This window comes from Gymnoscopelus microlampas, assembly GCF_963454915.1.
Source record: "Gymnoscopelus microlampas genome assembly, chromosome: 4".
In the NCBI taxonomy this organism is placed as follows: domain Eukaryota; kingdom Metazoa; phylum Chordata; class Actinopteri; order Myctophiformes; family Myctophidae; genus Gymnoscopelus; species Gymnoscopelus microlampas.
This window is the reverse complement of record NC_139941.1, coordinates 45,473,146-45,495,130: the sequence shown is the minus strand read 5'-3', so window position 1 is coordinate 45,495,130 and position 21,985 is coordinate 45,473,146. Positions and strand designations below refer to the sequence as shown.

At 40.7% G+C, this 21,985-nt stretch overlaps 2 protein-coding genes across 3 annotated transcripts in view; both read right to left on the bottom strand.

The window, feature by feature from the left end:
* The window catches only part of ehmt1a (euchromatic histone-lysine N-methyltransferase 1a), a 35,978-nt gene extending 28,927 nt beyond the window's left edge, over positions 1–7,051 (bottom strand). The window contains exons 1-6 of one of the 2 annotated variants that reach the window (XM_084054071.1): positions 6,828–7,051; positions 5,565–5,988; positions 4,872–4,986; positions 3,588–3,670; positions 1,543–1,768; positions 299–438 (exon numbers count right to left, since the gene is read on the bottom strand). In XM_084054071.1, coding sequence (XP_083910197.1) covers positions 299–438; positions 1,543–1,768; positions 3,588–3,670; positions 4,872–4,986; positions 5,565–5,981 — 981 coding nt within the window. In that variant the 5' untranslated portion in view covers positions 5,982–5,988; positions 6,828–7,051. Of the gene's footprint in view, positions 1–298; positions 439–1,542; positions 1,769–3,587; positions 3,671–4,871; positions 4,987–5,564; positions 6,001–6,827 lie in introns of those variants that run through there. The other variant, XM_084054072.1, reaches the window with a different exon arrangement.
* Positions 7,052–9,450: 2,399 nt separating this feature from the next.
* On the bottom strand, positions 9,451–21,404 carry arrdc1a (arrestin domain containing 1a). Its single transcript, XM_084055307.1, has 8 exons — positions 21,244–21,404; positions 19,523–19,633; positions 18,319–18,369; positions 15,192–15,346; positions 14,757–14,939; positions 12,891–13,067; positions 11,819–12,416; positions 9,451–11,082 (listed from the first exon to the last, which is right to left on the bottom strand). The coding sequence occupies exons 1-8, from the start codon at positions 21,359–21,361 to the stop codon at positions 11,045–11,047; spliced, it is 1,431 nt and encodes a 476-aa protein (XP_083911433.1). The 5' UTR covers positions 21,362–21,404; the 3' UTR covers positions 9,451–11,044.
* Between the last annotated feature and the right edge of the window lie 581 nt (positions 21,405–21,985).

Sequence of the window (21,985 nt, the reverse complement as noted above, 5' to 3'; positions counted from 1 at the left end):
CAGCTCAGGTTCATTCAGTGTTATCTACACTACAGTACACTACACACAGATGTGCAGGGATTTGTTGTCATGGAAACGAGGCCTATATTGACACAGACCAGGGTCATTATAGTAGAGAAAAAGTCCTTAGTTTTAGTCTAGAAACCTTCAAAAGTAGTAAGAATATCCAATCTATGTAAGTTTGTAGATCTGCTAATTTTGCTATTCTTGAAAAAGAGAAACGAAATAAAAACGAATGAAAGATTCAGAACTATAATAATGAGAACGAGGCCTATATCGACACAGAGGTGGGTCTTACCATTCCATCCATACTCTCAGCGGCCATGCAGGTCTGCTCCTGTGTGGACAGGCTGTCCGCTGTAGACGGGGTTTCCATACGACAACAGCAGAGAGGCAGCTCCTCAGCAAGGTCAGTCTCTGTGGCCTCCACACCCAACGCTAGGGATGAGACCATATCAAAAATTCATATTATTTCATTTATTTCTTTAACCTATTGTTAGACCTGTAACAAAAGCCCTGTGAAAACAGATTTTCTGTGGGAGAGATTATAATGACTATAGTACACATCCTCCTATCCTCCTATAAATTAGTAAACCTCTGTCTGTCTGACCGGGTTTTCCTCCTCGCTGAGTTCACCACAACATCTGAACTGTCACATGGGCAATGATCATTACAATGTGCAGACAACGTGCAACATATTTTTCACCTTTTACCAAATTCAAGCTGTTTAATAGCCTTTTTGGCCTATGGGAGCCGTCGCCATGGTTATAGCGCCCACACGTGCAATGTTCGAATCCAGGTGCGACAGGTCCGGCCGTGTGTGTGTGTATGTTGGGTTGTGTGTGTGTGCGTGCGTGCGCTGGAATTGTTTATGAGCGGGTGTGTGTTCGTGTGTGTCTGTGTGTGTATGTGTGTGTTCGGTGTGAGTTCGCATGTGTGTTGGAACCATTTATGAGTGGGTGTGTGTGTGTTCGCTGTGGGTCCACGACGCGGCGACGGGACGCACCTGCGTGTGTGTTAGAACTGTTGCAGGTACCAAGCACAAAGTCACTTTCCATCCCTGATATACTGTCTGTGCACAGCGCATAACCCAAACTGCACATACTTTGGGTGCTCATGTCCCCGGACGGGTATGGTCTAGTACAGTGGTTCTCAACCAGTGGTCCGGGGACCACCAGCGGTCCTTGAGCTGGTTCCAGGGGGTCCCCAGCCAAATTAATAGTTAATTAATTAGTTAGGAATAGTTATGTGTCTGTAACTCTGAGAGTGTACAAATGGAACCAAATGGACCCTAATGGGTCCATTTGGTTCCATTTGTACACTCTCAGAGTTAAATGAACACTAATGATGATGATACAGTGTAGATTGGGACCCCCAAGAAATCAAAATGGTTGAGTCCCAGGTATATCTTTTCAAATGGGGGTCCGTGGGCTAATATGTGTCAATTGGGGGGTCCTAGACACGAAAAAGGTTGAAAACCACTGGTCTAGTACATTGTAATGAATCATCATATCATCATATAAATATTCATTAAGAGTCCACCTGAGAGAGAGGGAGAGAGCAGCTCTTGCTGGGCTTTCAGGTCCAGGGAATCTAAAGCCAGCTCTGTGTATTCCACATGGCTGCCTTCCTCAACGCCCGGCTCCATCTTGGGTTCTTTCCTGGGGGTCGTCTTCTCCTCGGCCTTCAGAGCTTCCACTGGGAGCTCTGTTCTTTCCCCATCTGTCGCAGATCCGTTCGTCTCCACGCTGGTGTTCAGCTCCTCTTTCTAAATAGGACGAGATGGAATGCATATAAAAGGCATATATATACACATCAGTGGTTCTCAAAGTGGGGTCCAGGCAAGGGAGACCCGCATGGTGGTCCTTGAGGGGGTTCTAATGGGTCCCCAGCAAAATACAGAACAGATTAAATACTTAAGCTCCGTTTTATTTTCCGGCCATTCGAAAATAGCCGACCTTAGGTTGGCTATTATTTAAAGATGTTGGAAGATCTTGACAAATCTGCGTGGCCAAATGCATATCAAAATGGGGGTCCTTGGCATGAGAATGTTTGAGAAACATTGGGCTACATAGTGGCTTGGTGGGCAAGTGAGTACAGAAACCAATGCCCCTGAACTCTATTCAATGAACACAGTAAATAATCACATAAATAGTGTGCAGACCGTTGTTTGGTTAATAAAGACACAAATGTAACTCCATAGTGTAGGGCCTCAGAAAGAGATAACGATTCCAGGTAAACACTGAACCTACAGTAGCATCTGTTTAAATAACATGCTAACTAAATCACGCCATTCTTAACATTTGTCACTTTGAACAATTGACCATTAAGATATGTCTGCATAATAGCCATATCTCCGTCAATTGCTAGCATCAATTGAAAGAAAAAGGACTGTCAGCTGATCTGCTTGCAACCAATGTGTCCTTTAGTGAGACACTGAACCCCTCCTTGCTCAGTTTGACCAGATAAGAGCATCAACTAAATGTCCTTATCACTGTGATAAGGGCATGCTGTATAGGAGCTGATGTTCCACAAGCCGCCGGCCGCAGGCTAGCTAGATAGCCGTTCATTAAAACATTTCCAGCCTGCAACTTTTTTGTGCCTTTTTGTGAGCTGAATTCTGATTTCCTGTTGATGTAAGGAACCTTGCATCCAACTGAGCAGAAACTGGTAAACGGAAATGAAAGATCAACTGAAAATGTGCCACGTCAAATCATTCCAACGTGTATGCAATACAGTATAGACAGTCATATTATTTAACTGGAATTTTTCTTCTGACTGCATGCATTACCACAGGTCTACTGTTCAAAACTCTTTAAAAGGTATTTTTTAATTGATGATTCTGACTGAGCTTATTTACATTAGTGTTTTCTATCAATTCTCTTCTAGCACAGGCATGTAGCAATAAAAGAACCTTTTTATGGCTCACATTGCAGTAGATTCTTCACCAATTACCGTCGGAGAAACAAGCTGTTCACATACAGTTTAGAGTTACATATAACTGGTATAACTAACTGGTATAAATGGTTGATACTCTTCCAGTATCTTTAGCCAGAGATTCTGTGGTGCAGCACTTAAAGTGGTCCATGTAGACAAATGTATGTAGACACTTTGCGAATAAAGGTGTATTCATATTAAGGCAAAATGACATACATTGACAGTGTAAGAGGTCAACCTGTTTTTAGCTGGTTGGTGTGCTTATATTTGTGCTATTGGCTTTGTAAAGAAATAGTGTGTAGGGAATTGTATTGCCTGTAATCCAGATTTTAGTATCACACCAGGTTATAGATACTAAAGTCTGTCCAGACTATGCTGATCACATTTTTCTCTTGAGGCATAACACTGAAAATGTCAAGACCTTAGTAGCGGAAATTTCAATTATGTTTATATGCCCCAGGCTGCAGGTACGACTGAGCTCGTTCATACTCTCACACCACTCTAAAAGTGGTATCGTTTATATACTGGGTGAAGACAGGCACAAACCAAGTGTTTCTGACCCTTTAAATGTGCTCCAATTGATCTGTCTTGTCAGCGTTAATACAAGAGAAAGGAATATTTAAGACAGATCAGGGGGACGATGTACTCACTTTCTCCTGGTGTTTCAAGACCCTGGCTTTCTTCTTTGGAACTAAGTTATACGTGCCCATTTTCCTCTTCTTTCGCTTCACAGCTGGAGAGATGTGTGAATGGATAATGGTCATATACATAACATATACATCCTGTTTTACAATTCACAAGTTCAGCCTCTCAAATTATTACATTTGGCATTTAGCAGTCATTGTGATGATTGTTAGTTATTATTACTACTTACATACTAGTTAGTAACAATAATATAAAACACTTAAAATGTGTTGTGGTGCCACGCATTATGCACCAGTGCATGAGACACTATAAATCAAGCATGCATGTCTAGGCTTTTTGAGAATTTTCGCCTATAATGCAGTGTTGATTTTGTCTACTAAAACTATGAAGAAAAATGTTCGTCAACTACCTGTAATTCACTGATGAAAACTAAATAAAAACTAAGCTATGGTGACTAAAACTAAGACTAAATATATTGACAATTTTGACAGCAAATAAAAACTAGACTAAAATGTTAGTGAGGGACTAATGGAGAAGAGATCCAGTAGAACTAAGACAAGTCATTTTATGTTTGGTTGCACTCTGGTGTTGCGCTCTGAAAATAGCAGATCTACAAGCTTATAACGCGTCGCGCTGTGAGCTTGTAAATCGGCTATTTTCAGCATGCAACCAAGTGTAAAATCAGCCATTAAGACGCCATCAAGGCCCGCCAAAATACATTTAGGCGACAAAGTAAACTATAGATTTAGTTGACTAAAACTAAAACATTTCAGATGACTAAAATATGACTAAAGCTAAATGGAATTCTATTCAAAAGACTATGACTAAAACTAAAACTAAAATTAGCTGTCAAAATCAACACTGCCTCCAGGGTGAATGTGGTCAACTCCACATTCATAAGACTTGGTTATCTGAACTCACCTGTATATTACACATGGAGAAAATTCGATATGACATGATGGACAATTCAAACAAGTTTTATGACATATGGTAGCCACTTCTAGATCACCTTGCTCAAATATCACACTGAACCTATTTGATGGCTGTATGCCCTTCCACTTTCCACATTATTATTATTTATCTAGCAATGTAAACGTACTGCAATGACCCATCATTGTCTTGAAATTGTGCCCCGTTTCTTTATTTTTATTTTTTGTCTTCGTTTATGCTCTTTTTTCTTTCTCTTTTTTTTTTTTCCTTTACGTCTTGTCTTTTTTGAAAAACCTAATAAAAATATTATAAACTCCACACATAATCTGCCAAAGAAAAAGACACTGAGAATGACCAACCTGGCTGTGGCTTGTTATCAGACGGGACAGCCTTGCCCTTGCGGCTCCGCGAGGGTTTTTCAGTCTTGAGCCGATCAGACCTGTTCAACTTGGCTGCTCCCTTACTGCCATGGGGCTTCAGGAAGAGAAATGATAAAAACAACAAACAACAAACAACTTCATGAAGTCTTAAACTATGACAAAAGCAAAAGGGCAAAGGGCAGCGGCTCTGTGGATTCGTCTATAAGAGAAGGTTTGTGTCGTTAACATTTTTCTAAATTATTCCACATTTTTCATAACTTTAAGATTTTTCAAAACGTTTCAAATACAGCAGATCTACAAGTTGTGACGCCTTGAGCATGTAGATCAGCAATTTTCAAATAGCCAAAAGTATAAAATACGGTTAACCCATTAAAACCGGGAAAGCATCAGTGTCAAATTTAGATTTTAGCGTTGGCGCTGTGAGCTTGTGGATCTGCTAAAATAGCAGATCCACAAGCTCACAGCGCGTCCCTTCGTGCCGTGCTGCAAGCTTGTACATCTGCTATTTTTGAACATTTTTAACTACTGATTTTAGAAGGCATTTGTAAAATCTGAATTTGTCTTAATGGGTTAAAGTGGTTAAGTGATTTTGATACTATATTTATTATTTGAAAAAAATAATTGCTGAGAACCTGTGGAGCCCCCTGAAGGACCCCTGCTATAAATAATTACCTTAACAGTGGGGTTGGTGGAGGTGGGCTTTCCTGTGGCTTTGGTCTTGCCTGTTGCTGGTGTAGTAGAAGCTACGGAGGAGGAGGAGGATGACAGTGGAGGAGCAGATGTTTTCTCACCATCTGGAGGAACCACAACAGGGCTTCCAGCTGATGCTCCAAAGAGCAGACCACGAGGAGAGCCATAGGTTCTCATCGGCGGCGCCCCCGGCTGTCTGCTGCGGAACACTAGGCTGCCATTGCTGGCGATGGGCGAGCCGTGGAAGGGCGTTATCTTCTGAGCACTACCACTGCTGCCTCCATGGGTACTTCTCTGAGCTTTGCTGCTTCCACTGGCTTTACCAGAGCTGGGGTTAGAGGGTCGTCTGCCTCCTGGACCACCAGACCCTCCCTCACTGACTCCATCATCGGAGTCCATGGTTCTTCTACAGAGGATGATTGGTATGATTGACTGATTGATGTACTTTATTTAGTAAGACATGAGAACAACAGTACATGGAAGTACAAATTCACAATACAGGGTCTACTAAACTGGAAGACTCATTAAGCACTGAGCTTGTTTAAGATGAGATCCCCATGCACACAAATCATGATGACATATAAGAGACAGACAGGTATACACACTACTATACGGAATGTCATACAATCAGCTTACAGGTTACTGGTATGAAGAGTGAAAAATATGTACAAGAGAAGAAAAAGAAAAGGGGGGGGGGGGGGGGGGGGTTAATGAGGGGTTCTGTTCTTCTTCCCCACACTTGGATTTGACTGAGGATACTGGGAGGGGAGAGTAAGGGGAGGAGAGTGTACATTTTCTTAAGAGTCATTTGAATTGAAAAAGAAAACAGTTGCAAGAAGATGTAATATAGTAAGTACTGCAACATGAAATGTAATATGCATTAATTGCAATAAAAGTATTCAAAAAAATAGTCATTTGAATTGAATTGCTTTCATTATTTTCACTGTGTGTGTGTGGGGGGGGGGGGGGGGGGGAATCACAGCCCCCCACTCACTTTGCATTTAAAGAGAAACTAAAGGCAAGCAGGAAATCAATGATCGACCCACGCACGGCACAACACATTACCATTACATGATGCATCGATAATTCTTTTCTCAAGCAACCCCTGCAGAGAGAGCCAGCAGCATCAAGCATGCGATGCAAGTGCAGCAGCACAAAGGTGCCACATCTTTTACATAACAGGGAGAGGAACTTAAAAACTGACACAACAGAGGAAACAAACAAAAACAAAAAGTCAAAACTTACTGAGTAGTACGTCAGAGAGAGATCACCCGCAGTGAAGGAAGGAGAACTTATGTAAACAGAGAGAAGATCCCGGGGAAACCAAGGCCCTGGTAGTAAAACTTTGACCAGATTTAGAACCTCCTTCTTGCCTTGGCTGTGGATTGTTAAGGGACAGTGGAAGGGGGGCAGCCAGGGGGACACAGACACGCAATGTTCCCCTTCCTCTCCCACCCAGTCGGCTTGGTACTGGTCATGTGATGAGGCTGAGTGAGAGAGAGCCAGTGTTGCCAGATGTTGTGAGAGAAACAAGCAACCATGGTCTATGAAAACAAGCCCAAAAGAAGCAACTTTTAGGGCACTATTATAGGCCAGTGGTTTTCATCCCTTTTCACATCAAGGTCCATTATTTATTCGGCATTTGAGCCACGGACCGGGACCACCAGATTTAGCCTCTCAGACCCAAAACTTGTCCACAATTCCATGCTGTAGGCCTATTGATGTTGGTACCGTAGGAGAGACAACAGGCAAACATTGATCAAAATAACAATTATTGTACATTCTCAAATTGAGTAGACTTCTTGTAAATTAATAATGCCAGATGTTTAACAATAATTTAACTCTCTCAAGAGTTAAAGATCTAGACTGGGTCCATTTGGTTACCAACTCTCCATCATTTAGCTGGGGACCACCTGGGGAACACCCTCAAGGACCACTGGCTGAGAACCAGAACCACTGCACTAGGCCATATGAGCACTTTAAACCTATTATAAAATATATATGAAAATAGCCAATCTACAAGCTCACAATGTATTTTTTAAACATCTGGAAATAAAATGAGACATCAAATCTAGGGGGCCAGCTAGGGGCTCCCTAGCTGGCACAACACGTTTCAGATGGGGGTTAGGGACTATACATTAATTTGAGGGTCCATGAGTCATGACATGAAATGATTTGAGAACCACTGGTTAAAATAATAAAAAAAAATGTGAAGCAAGCCCAAATAAGCAACTATACTACACTAACAACAAGCACAAATAAGCAACTACATTTTAGAAATAAGCACAAATAAGCAACTACACTTTAGAAACAAGCTCAAATAAGCAAACATTTTAGAAACAAGCACAAATAAGCAACTGCACTTTAGAAACAAGGCCAAATAAGCAACTACGCGTTAGAAACAAGCCCAAAAAAACGCTTATAATATGCCGACATGGCAACACTGGTGAGAGCATGCTCAGTGAGATGCGCCGCATTCAACATGTGAGGATTATGCTTTTAGAGGCAGCAGTGCGTTGAATTGGCCACTGGGAGGCGCCATTGTCTCGTACATTATTACTCCTCGTCGTGTTGACTGACAGGCTGTGATTTTATTAACTGTCATCAGAACCATGCATACTGGGTGTAGATCAGTGGCTCTCCGAGTGGGGTCCGGGTACCTCCAGGGATCCTCAAGGGGGTTCGAGGGGGTCCCCAGCATAATTAGTTAATAATATAACATCACAAATCCATTCAACCACTTTAATCATATATTTTATATTTCAGCTACTTTCGAAAATGTCTGGAAAATCTTAAAAGAATAGGGATTTAAAAAAAAAAAATTACACAAAACATATGGGGGTCCCAGCTGGCAAATGTTTTTAAATGGGGATCCGCAGCCTTGATATGAAACAAAAATGAGAAACACTGCTGTAGATCACTACGGAAAGCATGGTGATTTATGAGATTTATGAGATTCCAAGACATCATTTTTTACTGCCCCCCCCCCCCCCCCCCAACTAAACATACAGTAGTGAAAATAGTTTTGAGAAACTGAAATAGAATGTGAGACTGTGAGTAGGCTACCAACAATTTTGGCAATTATATTTTTGATCAATAGTTTGTTTTCTGTGTTTTGTCAGTTATTTCTTGATCAATAGGTGATTATAATTGTTATAATTACACGTCTCACGGTTTTAGTGATCATTTATAAACATTTATTTGCTTTACTAATCTAGAGTTTCTAGACAACCCCAACAGCCCATGACTAAGAGCAATATTTTCAAATGTAAAACAGTTCTATAAATAACATGCCACAATACAACCCGAAAAAAAGTAGCATCAAAAGGGCAATGTAAAAGACAATGGTATCGGATTGAAGGTCAAATACACAACAGTCCTATACAGTTATAAAGCTAGGAATAGAGGATATGCGCATGCTTAAAGTGAATGGCATCGAGTGGCAAAGCAACATGCAAAGTGAGTTTAACATTGTTTAATGTTGTTTAAAGCAATCAGATATGACTTTTCTGTTTGGATGCATGGGCTGTCAAGGCCAGAAAGTATTTTTTTGACACTCAGTAGGCATTCCTGCATAACTTCCGGGTTTGATGATGATGTCACACGCATATCCTCTATTCCATAATATTATGAATCAATATTCATAATATATATATATATAAAACAACGTTCTGAAATGTGTGTTTGGTATATTATTTCTCTGACGTAACAATGGGTCTTGGCAATACCTTTTTGTTCTAAACTTTTTGTCTTATGTTAATGTTCATCTATATAGACGTACTGCATATATATATATACTACTATCTCATACAACAAAAATGTGCACACAGAGCAATTTAAAGCAAATTAAATGAGAGTTCTCGTCAAATTAATGTGTGAATCAAGAATGTAACAATTGATCCTTCTACTGATTTATTAGTAGCATACAGTTTGGGAATTAAAACTTTCAAACAATAAAAAAAAAAACCCACATCTTTCTGCATGTATGTTACATTCAACTTTTTCAAAAATTCTAAAGATACCTTTATAAGACTAGATGCATTGGCATTGAACTGTATCAAATAGGCAACATTTTTGCAACAAAGAATCATGTACTGTAAGTGAGGATGGGAAATGAACACCAGGATCAAAAACATCGACGAAGCAGAAAAGGCGTCAAGATGGCTATGGATCAAGCGGGGAGATCCGTGGACCAAACAAGCTACTTAGACACAAGTCGGGGCCTGATCACCCCCGGCTGGGTCGCCTGGGCGAGGGTGTATGATGTTGCGAGACCCGAAACACCCAGTGAACCCAGGATACATCACTGAGAATGTGCCTAAGTTGCACCAAAAGTGTTTATTAAAACCAAATAGGCAACATTTTGCAACAAAGAAACATGTACTGTAAGTGAGGATAGGAAATGAACACCAGGATGGTACATTTATGTACCATAATAACTTCGATACAACATTTGAATCATAAGATGAACATGCTCTCAGTCAATGTCAAATAAATAATCAGATATACATGAATTTTGAAAGGCTAAAAAAACGGAATCGTGCATTAGTTACAGTGGAGTTACCGAATCCCTCATAAAGCAGTACAAGTACAATTTGTTGTGACACGGCTGTATCCACGAGTAAGAACAAGTCAAACAAGGTTGCCAAAAGCAAACATGACACTGGGGAGAAAAAAAACCCTACCCCTTTAAAAAACATTTAATCTAGTATCGGGTGTCGGTAATAGATTATATGACTTGTTAAGATGTATTACGCAGTGTATTTTTGAACATAAAACTACATTCCTGCACATTTCAGATTAGACATCACAGACGTCATCTTTAAGTGCTCAATTCTAAATCACCCAGAGCCAACTAAAAACTTGGCTCCAGTTACAGTATATAAGAGAGAGAGAGAGAGAGGCACATCGCCTTCATTTACATTAAAAGTGCTAAAACAGTGTTATGGAGAGGAGAGTAGTGTTGATTGACCATGAACAGTGTTCTGAGGTGTATCTGGTCAAGAGCCGAGTAGTCTGTGCACTCATTCACTTTGTGACAACAAGGTTTGAGTCAAATCACTTATCACAGTTCGATTCAGATGGTGGGTTCTTAAAACAACTTAAAATACTTCACCATAAAAAGTTAACTTATCTAATACGTAAATTAAAACGTCATGATTATAAGGGTTTCATCACAACATAATGTTTTTTGGGGGAAACTTCTCTTTTGTCCACTGCCTAATATTCGAAAAACACAGACAACAACATGTTCAGTTATCCTCCATTCCTCAAATTGCTACCATTTTGGGAGCAGAATTCAGCAGTAAATATGTCATTTTAAAACAGAACTCTTCCTTCTGACACACGGCTTGCAAAATCTTAAGTATACTGTACATGATGATTGGATTAAGTGGATTGAAAGTTCACGGTCCTGAATGGTGGAGAGCAGTTGCCCGTCCTTTCTCTCCATCTGCAGTTGTTCATGTGTTACAGCTCTCGTCGTAGGAAGGTGGGGCGACTGCAATAGAAAGGAGGCTTATCAGACTGGGTGATAGTGCTCATGATTCAACACCCGAACAAACAGTCCCAGACCACACTTTCGAGATAATGTCATCATTAGAAACTCCTTTGAAACTGCAGTTAGATTAGCCTGAAAATTCATTCATTCAGATTGAATGCCAGGGAGTAGTAGAGAATGACACACAAGACATATGGGTCACCTGCGAGTAAACAAGCTGCAGGCATTGTGATTGCCGACCGTGTATGGTTTGTGTGTGTCTGACCCCTACTCTCACCTAGAGGGTGTCTACCCAAACGGGTCAGACACATTTATAATTGATGGCCGTGGTCGGAATTCGAGTTGGGCTTGGTCATGTTGATCATGTTGAAAATATATATAATATATATTGTGTAAAATGTAATAAAAACGATACCAACAACTGTAGTGTCTGTGTTTTACTTCCTGATTTACACTGACAATGACACAGTGTGTTCATGGGAATTGGGAAGGAAACGCAACACGTGCCATGCTTTCAGATGTAAACACAGTTGTGGTGAATGATAGACAGATGGAGGTCAAACTAAATGTATCTTTGGGAAATCAAAAAAACATTTTTACCTTTACATTTTTACCTTTGGGTAAAAAATAAGACATTTTAAAATTGCAGTTAATAATATAGTTATTCCTTTTGTTTTCTTCTTTTGGTTGCTCTAATTCTCTGTTGTATATATTCCCAAACACAACGCACACTGACCTGGTGGATACGCAGAGTAACTGTAGTCTGGAGGCAGAATGAGCGGGCACGCCGTGGGCATGGGGTTGGCACCGCTCTCGGAGAAGTAAGGTATGGTGGCGCCCGTAGAAACACAGAACAGAGGGCCGCTGCTGGAGCCTGCCGGTGCGCGGTTGTTCTGCTGCTGGTTCTGGGAGAAGGTGAGACCCGGGGCGTAGCTGAAGGCACTGGGGGAAATGGCAGCATGAGGGCCCGAGGTGCCCAACTGGGAGTGGCTCTTGGTGGGGAGGGAGTCACTACCTGGAGCCCCGGCGGGCGTCCCACCTACGGCTCCCAGGTGGTGATCAGCTGGAGGAGCGCTGGGGGCGCTGGGGGAAGGGTAATAAGAGGAGTGTCTGGCCCGGGGGGCTGGCTTCGGGGCGGTGCGAGGGGCTAACGTAGGGGTGGTGGCAGTAGTGGCAGTAGTGGTGGCGGTTGGTTCTGCTGCAGAGGTTGTCGTTTCACCCGAAGCTGGGGTCGAGGTGGCCGATTTGTTGCTCTTTCGCGCTCTTTTGTCCAGTGAGACATTCCCTATGTGCACGGGCAATGTCAGCGTGACCTCTGGAGATTTGACACTGACCTGGGTATTCGGAAAGACACTTTAATTTAAAAGGCATATCATCTAATAGAGGACATTTACAACAAGTCATGAAAGATAAGAGTAAAGGGCTGTTCCCACCAAGCACTATATCATTCACCATTGTCTTTGCTATACCTGTGGTATGGACTTTGCCATTCACTTGAGTTGGGAGTGAACAGCCCTTAACTCAGTAAACTCTAGGTCTAGGATTTGCTACGTGGAAAACAACAGTTGTTTTACCATGTGGTTCAATGAGCCTCGTCTGTTGCTGCATTGCAAGACCATCCAGCAATGAATTGCATTGCGATAGCCAGTCAAATTATATTACAATAAATTAAAAAAAAACACAAAAACACAGCCCTGTTCGTTGTAGCAAATCTTAGTCAAGTTTCCTTTTTTCCCCCCCAAAACACATTCATTTCGATCAATGTCTCTTAAATTCATAGACGGGGCAACTTGTGAGTTGTGACTTACTTTAATATAATATTCAATCTTGATGATTTCACAGCCAGTCAGGGAGGACTGAGGAAGAGGAGGGACTATAATTTGTTCCTTCCACTCTGCATCTTTGCCGGGCTTGACGGAGCCCCCCTCCACCTCAGCTATCGCCCTGATGTCATGGGTCGCTTTCTTGGTCTCGTAGGTCACTTTCTGGAACACACACACACAACACTATTAAAATACAAATGACGAGCTACTATTTAATCTCTTTGACCATTTCATGCCTGAAGATAACTATATTTCGTTTCAAATATATATATTTTTTGAGGCACCTTATTCCAGAGATGAAACTCCTTTAAAATCCACATGTCTCTTTTGAATATAAACATATACTTGTATATACATTATGTAGCTCATAACAAGCTCAGTGGCCTTGTGGTTAGGGTGTCCGCCTTGAGATTGGGATGATGGGGTTCGACATACCAAAGACTATAAAAGAATGGGCATCTCAAGGGTTGGATTGGGGGCAAGTCCCTGCGACACACAAGTGTCAAGTCCAGGAGATAAGCTCCTGACCTAGGGGCCATATGGATCAGCAATATAGCAAACCATCAATAAAGACATCAGACCAATAACACAACATTTCGACTATGCTTTCCTAAATACTGTAGAGCGAGAGCGACAGGACAGTAACACATCTGGAAGTGCATAGCTGAATGTGGGGTGACGACAGTTGAAAGATTAGCATGTAAAAAAAAAGAAATGTTGTACCATATCTATTATCAAGGTTATCAATGCATCTGTCTGAAAATTAACCATAGTTACATCCATCTTCAACGCAGGTGATACTGTCATTGTGACCAGCCTGTATCATCTAAGGTTGCTGAGAGACGTGTGGAAGAATAACTAATTGCTCATCTAAACAGCAAAATATTGGTTAAAACATCCAGTGGTCTAGGACTCTTTAAAAATCAGAATCAGATTCTAAAATCCGGCATCGGTTGGGCTCTAATCTAGTTTTTTTTTCTAGTCTTTTATCTTTTGCAGATATGAGAGCCAAACTAAATATAGGGCATTGTATTTCTAAATATAATGAAAGCCTTTGATACAATCACTCACTCAACAGCCGTGGGTGGTCAACAGACGGCCTGTGTCCAGCTCTGTGCGCCAGAACTGGACACCAAAAATATCTGGCTGAGCAAATTATTTTGTAAATAATTTACATCTGACTGACAGTCCCACATATAAGTCTACCCAGACCTGAAGAATGCTTTTATCCATGTTTAGAGTAAATGACAAGCACAGACAATCACAAATCAGGCAACAGCGGGGTGCGCTGTGGCAAAAAGCACGGCGGAATGCATATTTCTCTTTCCATTCTTTTTTGAATGCCGTTTCACTGTCAACATTCCTCTTTAGACTGTAGGATAAAAATGTTCTCCTACATACTTGTATTAAACAATACGCTATTTCTCTGTTATCTAAGAAGAGACCTTGGACAATGAAAGAGCTCTTGTTTATCCATGTTCAAATAGGAGTATGACTGTCCGTCTTCAAATAAAATGTTTATTTTCAAGGATGTGGCATAACTAGTTTATAACTGTACATAAGATGGTCTGTTGCAAGCTCCAGTTCCTAATATACAATCTATGACTATCTTCTAGCCGACCATCTAATGTCTTTTTGGTGTGCGGGGTCTACCTCTTTGATATGAAAAATATATCCTAAAGCCTTTCACGATGATTTGTGAGCTTGCAGATAAGCTACAGTATCTTTGCTACTTCTACAAATGTTTGAGAATTTAAAAATCATTAAAAGTTCTTCGTAAATTTGCCCAAAATAGGGACGCCAGGGTTGATGTGTTTAACCAAACTCGGCTCAAAATCCAGGGCATGTTACCTGCATTAGACTGGCCTCCACATTTCCAGTTGTCTTCCCAGACTGGTTTTGGATGTTAGCGGTCAACTGGATGATCTGACCGGGGGTGTAGCCTTTCATATCAGTTTGGGCCTGCAGGTTCACAGTGCCCGTCTTCACCAGCATGTAGGTAAACTGCCTAGTCACTGCAGAGATATTGGGGTCCTGCAGAGGCACACAAAAAAGGTATCACAAACTTTTATTTCAGTTTAGTACAAAACCAAAAACAGTCTTAACTTGGATTAAAAGGATGTTAAATAATGTCACTGTGATCCATTCTTCTATCTCTGGATACTACTGTCATACAAGGATTACTCGCCAACAAGTCTGAGCGCATTTGGCCTAACAGGAGGCCTAGCATACAGTGACACAAAGGGCTTCTGTTAGTGAGAGAATACCCAGCAGTGGCTTTCTCACCCATATGTCAGGCACTTCGTTTAGGTTGAGAAGACTTAGCAGGTAAAAGGGCTTCTCTATCTTGTAGTCCTTAGCGAACCTTGGCGTGTCGACAAAAGCCCTCACACGATATATGATCTTTCCATAGTTGCCTTCAAAGGAGGTGGGGGCTGAGGCTGTGGTGGTGGAAGAGTCAAAAGCATTGTGATTAGGATTACCCTTTTCTTATAGGAATGAATGAAAATACCCACAATGTAAACAAAACCTGATGTCAAGTCCTCGCATCTGACAATTTGAGAGTTTATATACAGTATGTAGGGATAGGTCTATGGTTTACGGAGGCTTATGAGTTAATTAGTAAAAGTCTTTCATGTGCTGTAAATCATTTAGTGTCTTGTAAGACCATGTGCACAACGAGGTGTAAAGTCAAATAAAAGAAAAGTAAAATCAATCAATGTAGCCTAACATATCTAGGTCAGAATGGATTTCTCATGACGTGAGATGAAGTCATTTTCATTGACAAAGGCTCTAGGAACAGGTGTAAACATAGGTACCTGTAGAAGCAGGTCCTGAGTTGACACAGGTTTCAAACAACAGATTAAGATTCATGGCGGTACAAAGAACTGGTTCAGTTTGTTCCTCTCACATTGCAGGAAGAGGTTATCTGAAAACGAGTGACCTTATATAGTCCATGACTAAACAAAACGGACTGGGACCACTTTGTTTGAAAAGGAGAAGACTTCAAATTAAGAGGTCAAAATAAAAAGGGGGTGGAAGTGATATATGTTTGTTTAAAAAACAATGAATAAATTGAAGTTGCAGCTCTACATTCTTCAAGTAATCATTGTGTTTGTTCAATAACAGGGGTCTGCCCTGCCCTTTAGTCTTTAGTAAACAAAAGAAATACATTTTCAGGTCGGGACACCAAGTTTAATCAGGCAAGGGAACCACACAAAGATAATTTATCAACCTCAAGAAAGGAGAAGAAAATAATACATGGCGTTTGTGGTTGAGGCTGGAACACAGCAATTTCATGAGCGTGGTAAAAAATAACTAGCAAGTGCTTTAACATTGGGCCATTTAGATTATATTCTACTATACTACCTTCACTTCTATTGTGTTGTCGTGTTGCACTGCTTTTATTTACTTTGTGTTTTGATCTACATCTCGCTGTCAAGATAAGCATTTTTCCAGTTGACTGTACTCATAGCACAGGTGTGTTTTCACAATAGAAAAGCATTGACTTGAATTGAGTTAAATAGCTTTTTGTGTTGCAGGAACAAACTGAAACATTAGTTGATGCCATTTCAAAAGGTCGTTAACGAACAGGTGTTAGAGGCAGTTGACAACCCGAGCTTACTGGTGCCTTCCTCAGCAGAAGGTGAACAGGCTTATCAGTGGCAGAAGAACAAACGGCACCCTCCTCCACTTTCAATAGTAAACCTCCATTCTGAATAATGTAATATAACTTTTGGATTTGGTATACTCACTGCATCTGTAAAAATGCAGAGAGTTCAGTTTCCAAAGGTACTCATCTAATCACATTTTTAGAATAACACACTTTAATAGTGCCTAAACACACCCTAAAATAATCGTCAGATCAACAACTATGGTATTTCACACAGGTTCTTAAGTTACAGTGGCAGGCTGGGGTAGTTAAGCTACACACAAGAACCATAGGTGTGGAAGAGACATCACACATGTCACCAAGAACCATATGTCAGTTACCAGGCAAGAGAAGTAACAAAAGACAAGTAGAGTGTAGTTAACGGTATGTGGTTATTTAATATGGCTTGGGTAATTACAAATCAAAGCCGGTCATAGGTTTACACCATTATTTGTTTGTTCCCGTATCAAGTAATAATAATCAACAAAGATTTACATGCACATCCTAGAAACTAAAGCGGGGTGCTGGACCAAAGGAATATGCTGAAAAATAAAAAAAATCCACATAATGACTAGCTTCAGAAGAAGTCAGAAGAGCTTTGTGTTCGTCCCAATAGGAGGTCAGCCCTATGTTCCCTCAGTCCTATTTTCTACTATGTTGGCTAAATGCCCAAAAAACGTTATGTGACGAAATGTAATAAACATTAATCACTAAAATACAGGAAGCAACAGTTCAGCAATAAAAATCACTGAAACCCTATATACTTGGTAAACGTGACCCGAGTTGGATCTGTACTTTTCTTCTCTTTTTTCCCCTACACCAAATCTATTTGTCAAAAACAGGATCTACAGGCTAGATTTACAGGCTACAGTATTTACGGCAAACGTCCCCCCCAAAATAGGGACGGTAGGGTTTAAGTGGTAAAGTCAACATCAGTCTAGAAATATTAAATATACAAATGCAGCTAATTGTCTCCGCCAGGCCGAAAGGCATGGCGAGAGAGTATGTTTTGCCCCCTGTCCGTCCGTCCGTGTGTGTGTGTCCGTCCGAGTGTCCGTGTGTGTGTGTGTGTGTGTGTGTGTGTCCGTCCTGTCTGTGTGTTAGCAGCTAATCTCCGGCACCGTTGGCCCTGTCGCTCCGAAACTGTGCACACACACTCCCTGGATGCCAATTCAGAACCTCTGCCCCAATTTTTTCACATGGGCCTGTTAAAGCGCCACCTCGGATGGCACTCATTTTGAGTGCCATCCGAGTTGCATACCGATACAATGGAAATCAGTTATGATCTAGTTGGATATTGCACATGGTTAGTAGTATCTACATGGAGTAAACATGATCAGCATTCTGACATTGTCAACATGGTATGGGAAAGTGTAGCCTCGTTTGCAGAAGTAAGGTTCAAAATGACGCATAAACTTAAAGCATGAGGGATCATAGGGCTAAAGGAACAGACATGCTCCCCCTGATAATGTGACTGGCTGCAACAAATAAATGTAAGGGAACACTGATTTGCAGACAACATCAAATATACCCGTCTGGCTGACACATTTTATACAAATTCCCATAAAAACACTCGGTATGTGAATTAAGCAGACAAATCTGGTGTGCTTGTCTATATATTCCATAGCAGAGCAGAGTTAGGCTAAATAAGAACATGTCTGGACATGTCTGTCTGATAATGAAATGCAAACAGGGAGAAGAATACATAGGAAAGAATGTGTGCAACAGGTGTTAAGTCCCCCCATCACTCAGCGCTCTTACCTGGTATGAGAAACTTGAAGGGAAAGCAGTGGTCTCCTTGTTTCAGAGTTCCTGGGACAAGGAGAACACAGATAAGCATCTGTCAGTGGCTCGGGAACCTTTTTAACAATAGCCCTGTTGTTTCCTTTGTGACGAGACGAACCTGGCCTCAGGGTAATATGCTGACTAGTACAGTACACACAAACTTCATGGAGGCCATTTTACAGTCACAAATACGTGGGAAACACAGATAATATACATAATTACTTCTTTACTCATTACTTTAGCTTTAAGTTTTCTCTGAAAAAATAAGGATGATAATACCAGCAATTGTTGTGGCTCAAGTCCGGGAAAGCCTATACATTGTTATACCTTTAAAACCGGTAAAGCATCCGTGTCATTTTACATGTTGCTATGTACATAACAACAGGAATTTTCTTACATTTTTTGAATAAAAAGATTTTCTGAAAACTTAGGTTAGGATTTAGAAGGCGTTTTTTAAAATCGGCCTCAGGTCTAAATGGGTTAAGAGTTTATGCAAATAAAGTTTGAGTAGTTAATCATGGTTGGGTGTGTGCGCTACACACATCAAACTATGAACGCAGTATTTCAAAGTTGATGCATTATTCAGTTTCCATGACTCACAACACAGCCGGAAAAATGCCCAATGACGGCTTAAACCCCACCCATTAGGCACTTCAAACAAGTTCCCAAACACAAAACCCAACAGTCCCAAACACTAGAAATGTATTTGCCAATATGTTTACTGTATCTATCTAGCACCAGGCCTGGAGATAGATATACAGTAAACCAGGTGTCTTCAACGTTTTCAGGCCAAGGACCCCCTAGCTGAGAGAGGGATGAAGCAGGGACCCCCTCTATATTGTATAAAATTGTCAGATTAAAGTTTTTTTTTACTTAGTCTGCTATTTTTTCCCTCTACACCTATAGCCTCTTTGCTAAAAATAGCCGATCTATAAGCTCTCAACGCCTCGCGCAAGGCGTTGAGAGAGCTTGTAGGTCTGCTATTTTTGGCTAATGTTCCCCTCAGAAAAGGAATTCTAGGGTTCAAGTTAATGTAAAAAAACGAAATCCTATCACACAAAGATTTGGCGGACCCCCTATAGTAGCTCTGAGGACCCCCTAGGGGTCCCGGACCCCCTGTTGAAGACCCCTGCAGTAAACATAATAGTGTCAGCCACTAGTGGAGTGAGCAGGCCAGTACCTTTGTCAGCCACAGAGACGGTGCTGTTGAAGTACTGTTCCTCCACCGTCCACGCTGTGTCGTTAACCTTGTGAGTGACACCACAGAAACCATTGCAGTTCACCTTGATTGCTGCAAGCAAGTTTAAATATCAGTACAGCATATAAACCGGGAAAGCACCTGTGTCACTTAAATACAAATTGCACGGGCCACATCAGAAAGTGAAGCAAGCTTCATAATCTATCAGTGATTTATTAGTCCTTATGTCACAGTCAGGCGGTTGGTTAATTTTCACTAGCACAGACTAGAGAGCATGTTCATGTTGCTACAGACTGTGACCACCTCTACCTGCACAGGAATGTCAACAGACTGGAAGCTCCACTGACATGTGATAAACAGAAACTCCCACACAACACACACACCGCACGTACAGGAGGGAGGGAGTGTTATTCTTTACACCTGGAAATACTAATTATACTTCTACGAATCAACTATTGTTCTTGTTCTGTCATTTGGACTGGTTACTCACACCAGTGATGTTCTTGAGGAACACATTAGTCATTGGGGTTGTCTTAATCTTATCTCTTATGGAAAATGTAGAGACTCCCCCCCCAACAGAATCAAGCATTTTACAACACAAAGAGGAACTTTTGGGCAAATCTGACATTGGTTAATCGCTGAAATTGATATTGAGCTAAATCTGGTTAAAAAAAAACTTGGTTCTCCTAATTCATCTGTTGAAAGATTGCATTCGATCATTGCTTTAGTTCAGGATCTTTTGCCAAAAACTGAGACACATTATGCAACCACATTTGCCTACAAACATTAACCAGTGCCATCTTGTTAAATGTGTAGAGGCTAGACTGTACAAAAACCATATTGTCCTTTTCCTGAAGTACTGAAATGAAGCCCACATAAAACGAATGTAATATTTGTGGTCTATTGTCCAGATAAAGGTATTCAAAAGGTATAAATATATACATTAATATTAAATATTAAATAATAATCTGAATGGTGGTCCAATTCCACTCGAATAAAATGTGTTCAAAAGAATATCTACAAGTGTCCAAACAGCATGGTCTTTACAGGTAGCCAATAATATCAAAGTCATATCATAAGCGAATGATCTAAGAGAACACATGTTTATCTAGTGGGAATTATGCTATAGTAGCCTACATTTCTACTGAGCCCCCAATATCTAATCTAAATGATGTTAGATTCTCCACTTCAGTGGTGGAAATTAACTTAGTACTCAAGTAATGTACTGAAGTACAATTTTGAGGTACTTTTACTTTACTGGAGTATATCCAATTTTCAATACTTTTACCTCTACTACCTCTACATCTCAGAGGCAAATATTGTACTTTTTACTTGACTACAATTTTGAAAACTTTAAATGGAGGATTTCTGCATAATGAGTGAGTAATATTACTTTTGTAGCCATGGTTCACATGACGCTCGTCTGTCATGGTATGACAGTCATGTTTCAGGGCTAATTACTTTTGGTACTTTAAGGACATTTTGATTCCAATACTTTTGTCAAGTAAAGTAAATGTACTCATTTATTTTATTGTATTTATTTAAGTAGTCTACATTGCAGTATTGATACTTAATACTGAAGTAAAGCATTTGAGTACTTTTTCCACCACTGGATCGGATCCTCCACTTCCTTGTTTAGGACACAGAGGGTCCATAACGATAAACACTGTCTGGAAAAGAAGACAACATTTGGACCAGCTTACCTTTACACTGCAGCGGCTGAGCCAGTTGAAAGGTTAGTTTCCCAGAAATCGACTCCCCCGGGCTGTAAACGACCTTGTTGTTGTTAAAACTGATCTCAAAGACCTGTAGTTTACCCATTTCAGAGGCCACCACAACAGGTCGGGTGGCGTCGATAGACGGACTGAATCACCTGTGCAAATGTACAGCTGAGACTTTCCATCATGGTCCAGCCCTTTTTCACGTGACGTCATCAACCTCATTGCGGAAGAAAAAAATGCTTGATTGTCACATGACTCATGTGTAGCCTTCACTTTTAACTCTATGAGCCTTCAGATAGTTCCTTATGTTTAACTCTATGGATAGTCCCAGTCATAGATATATATCTATGGTTCCAGTTGCATGATTCAGATGTGATGTTAAATTGAAAAAATATAAGAAACACAAAAAACATTCAAAATGCATAGAAATTCTGCTTCTGCGATTCTACTCATGTGACTCATGTAGACTTCAGATAGTTCCAGTTGCATGATTCAGATGTGATGTTAAATTGAAGAAAAAAAACACACACACAGAAAAACATACCCTTTAATTAAAAATGCATACAAAAATCTGCTTCTGCCATTCTACGGTGCTGCTTTAGTGTTTGCTATCAACTCCAAGATTATTTTGTATTGGTCAAAAATGTCATGCACTCTGAATAAAAGTCTCAATTACACTCTGTAAGGTCGGACAGTGTTCAAAATGTGTGTCGTTGCACTTTGG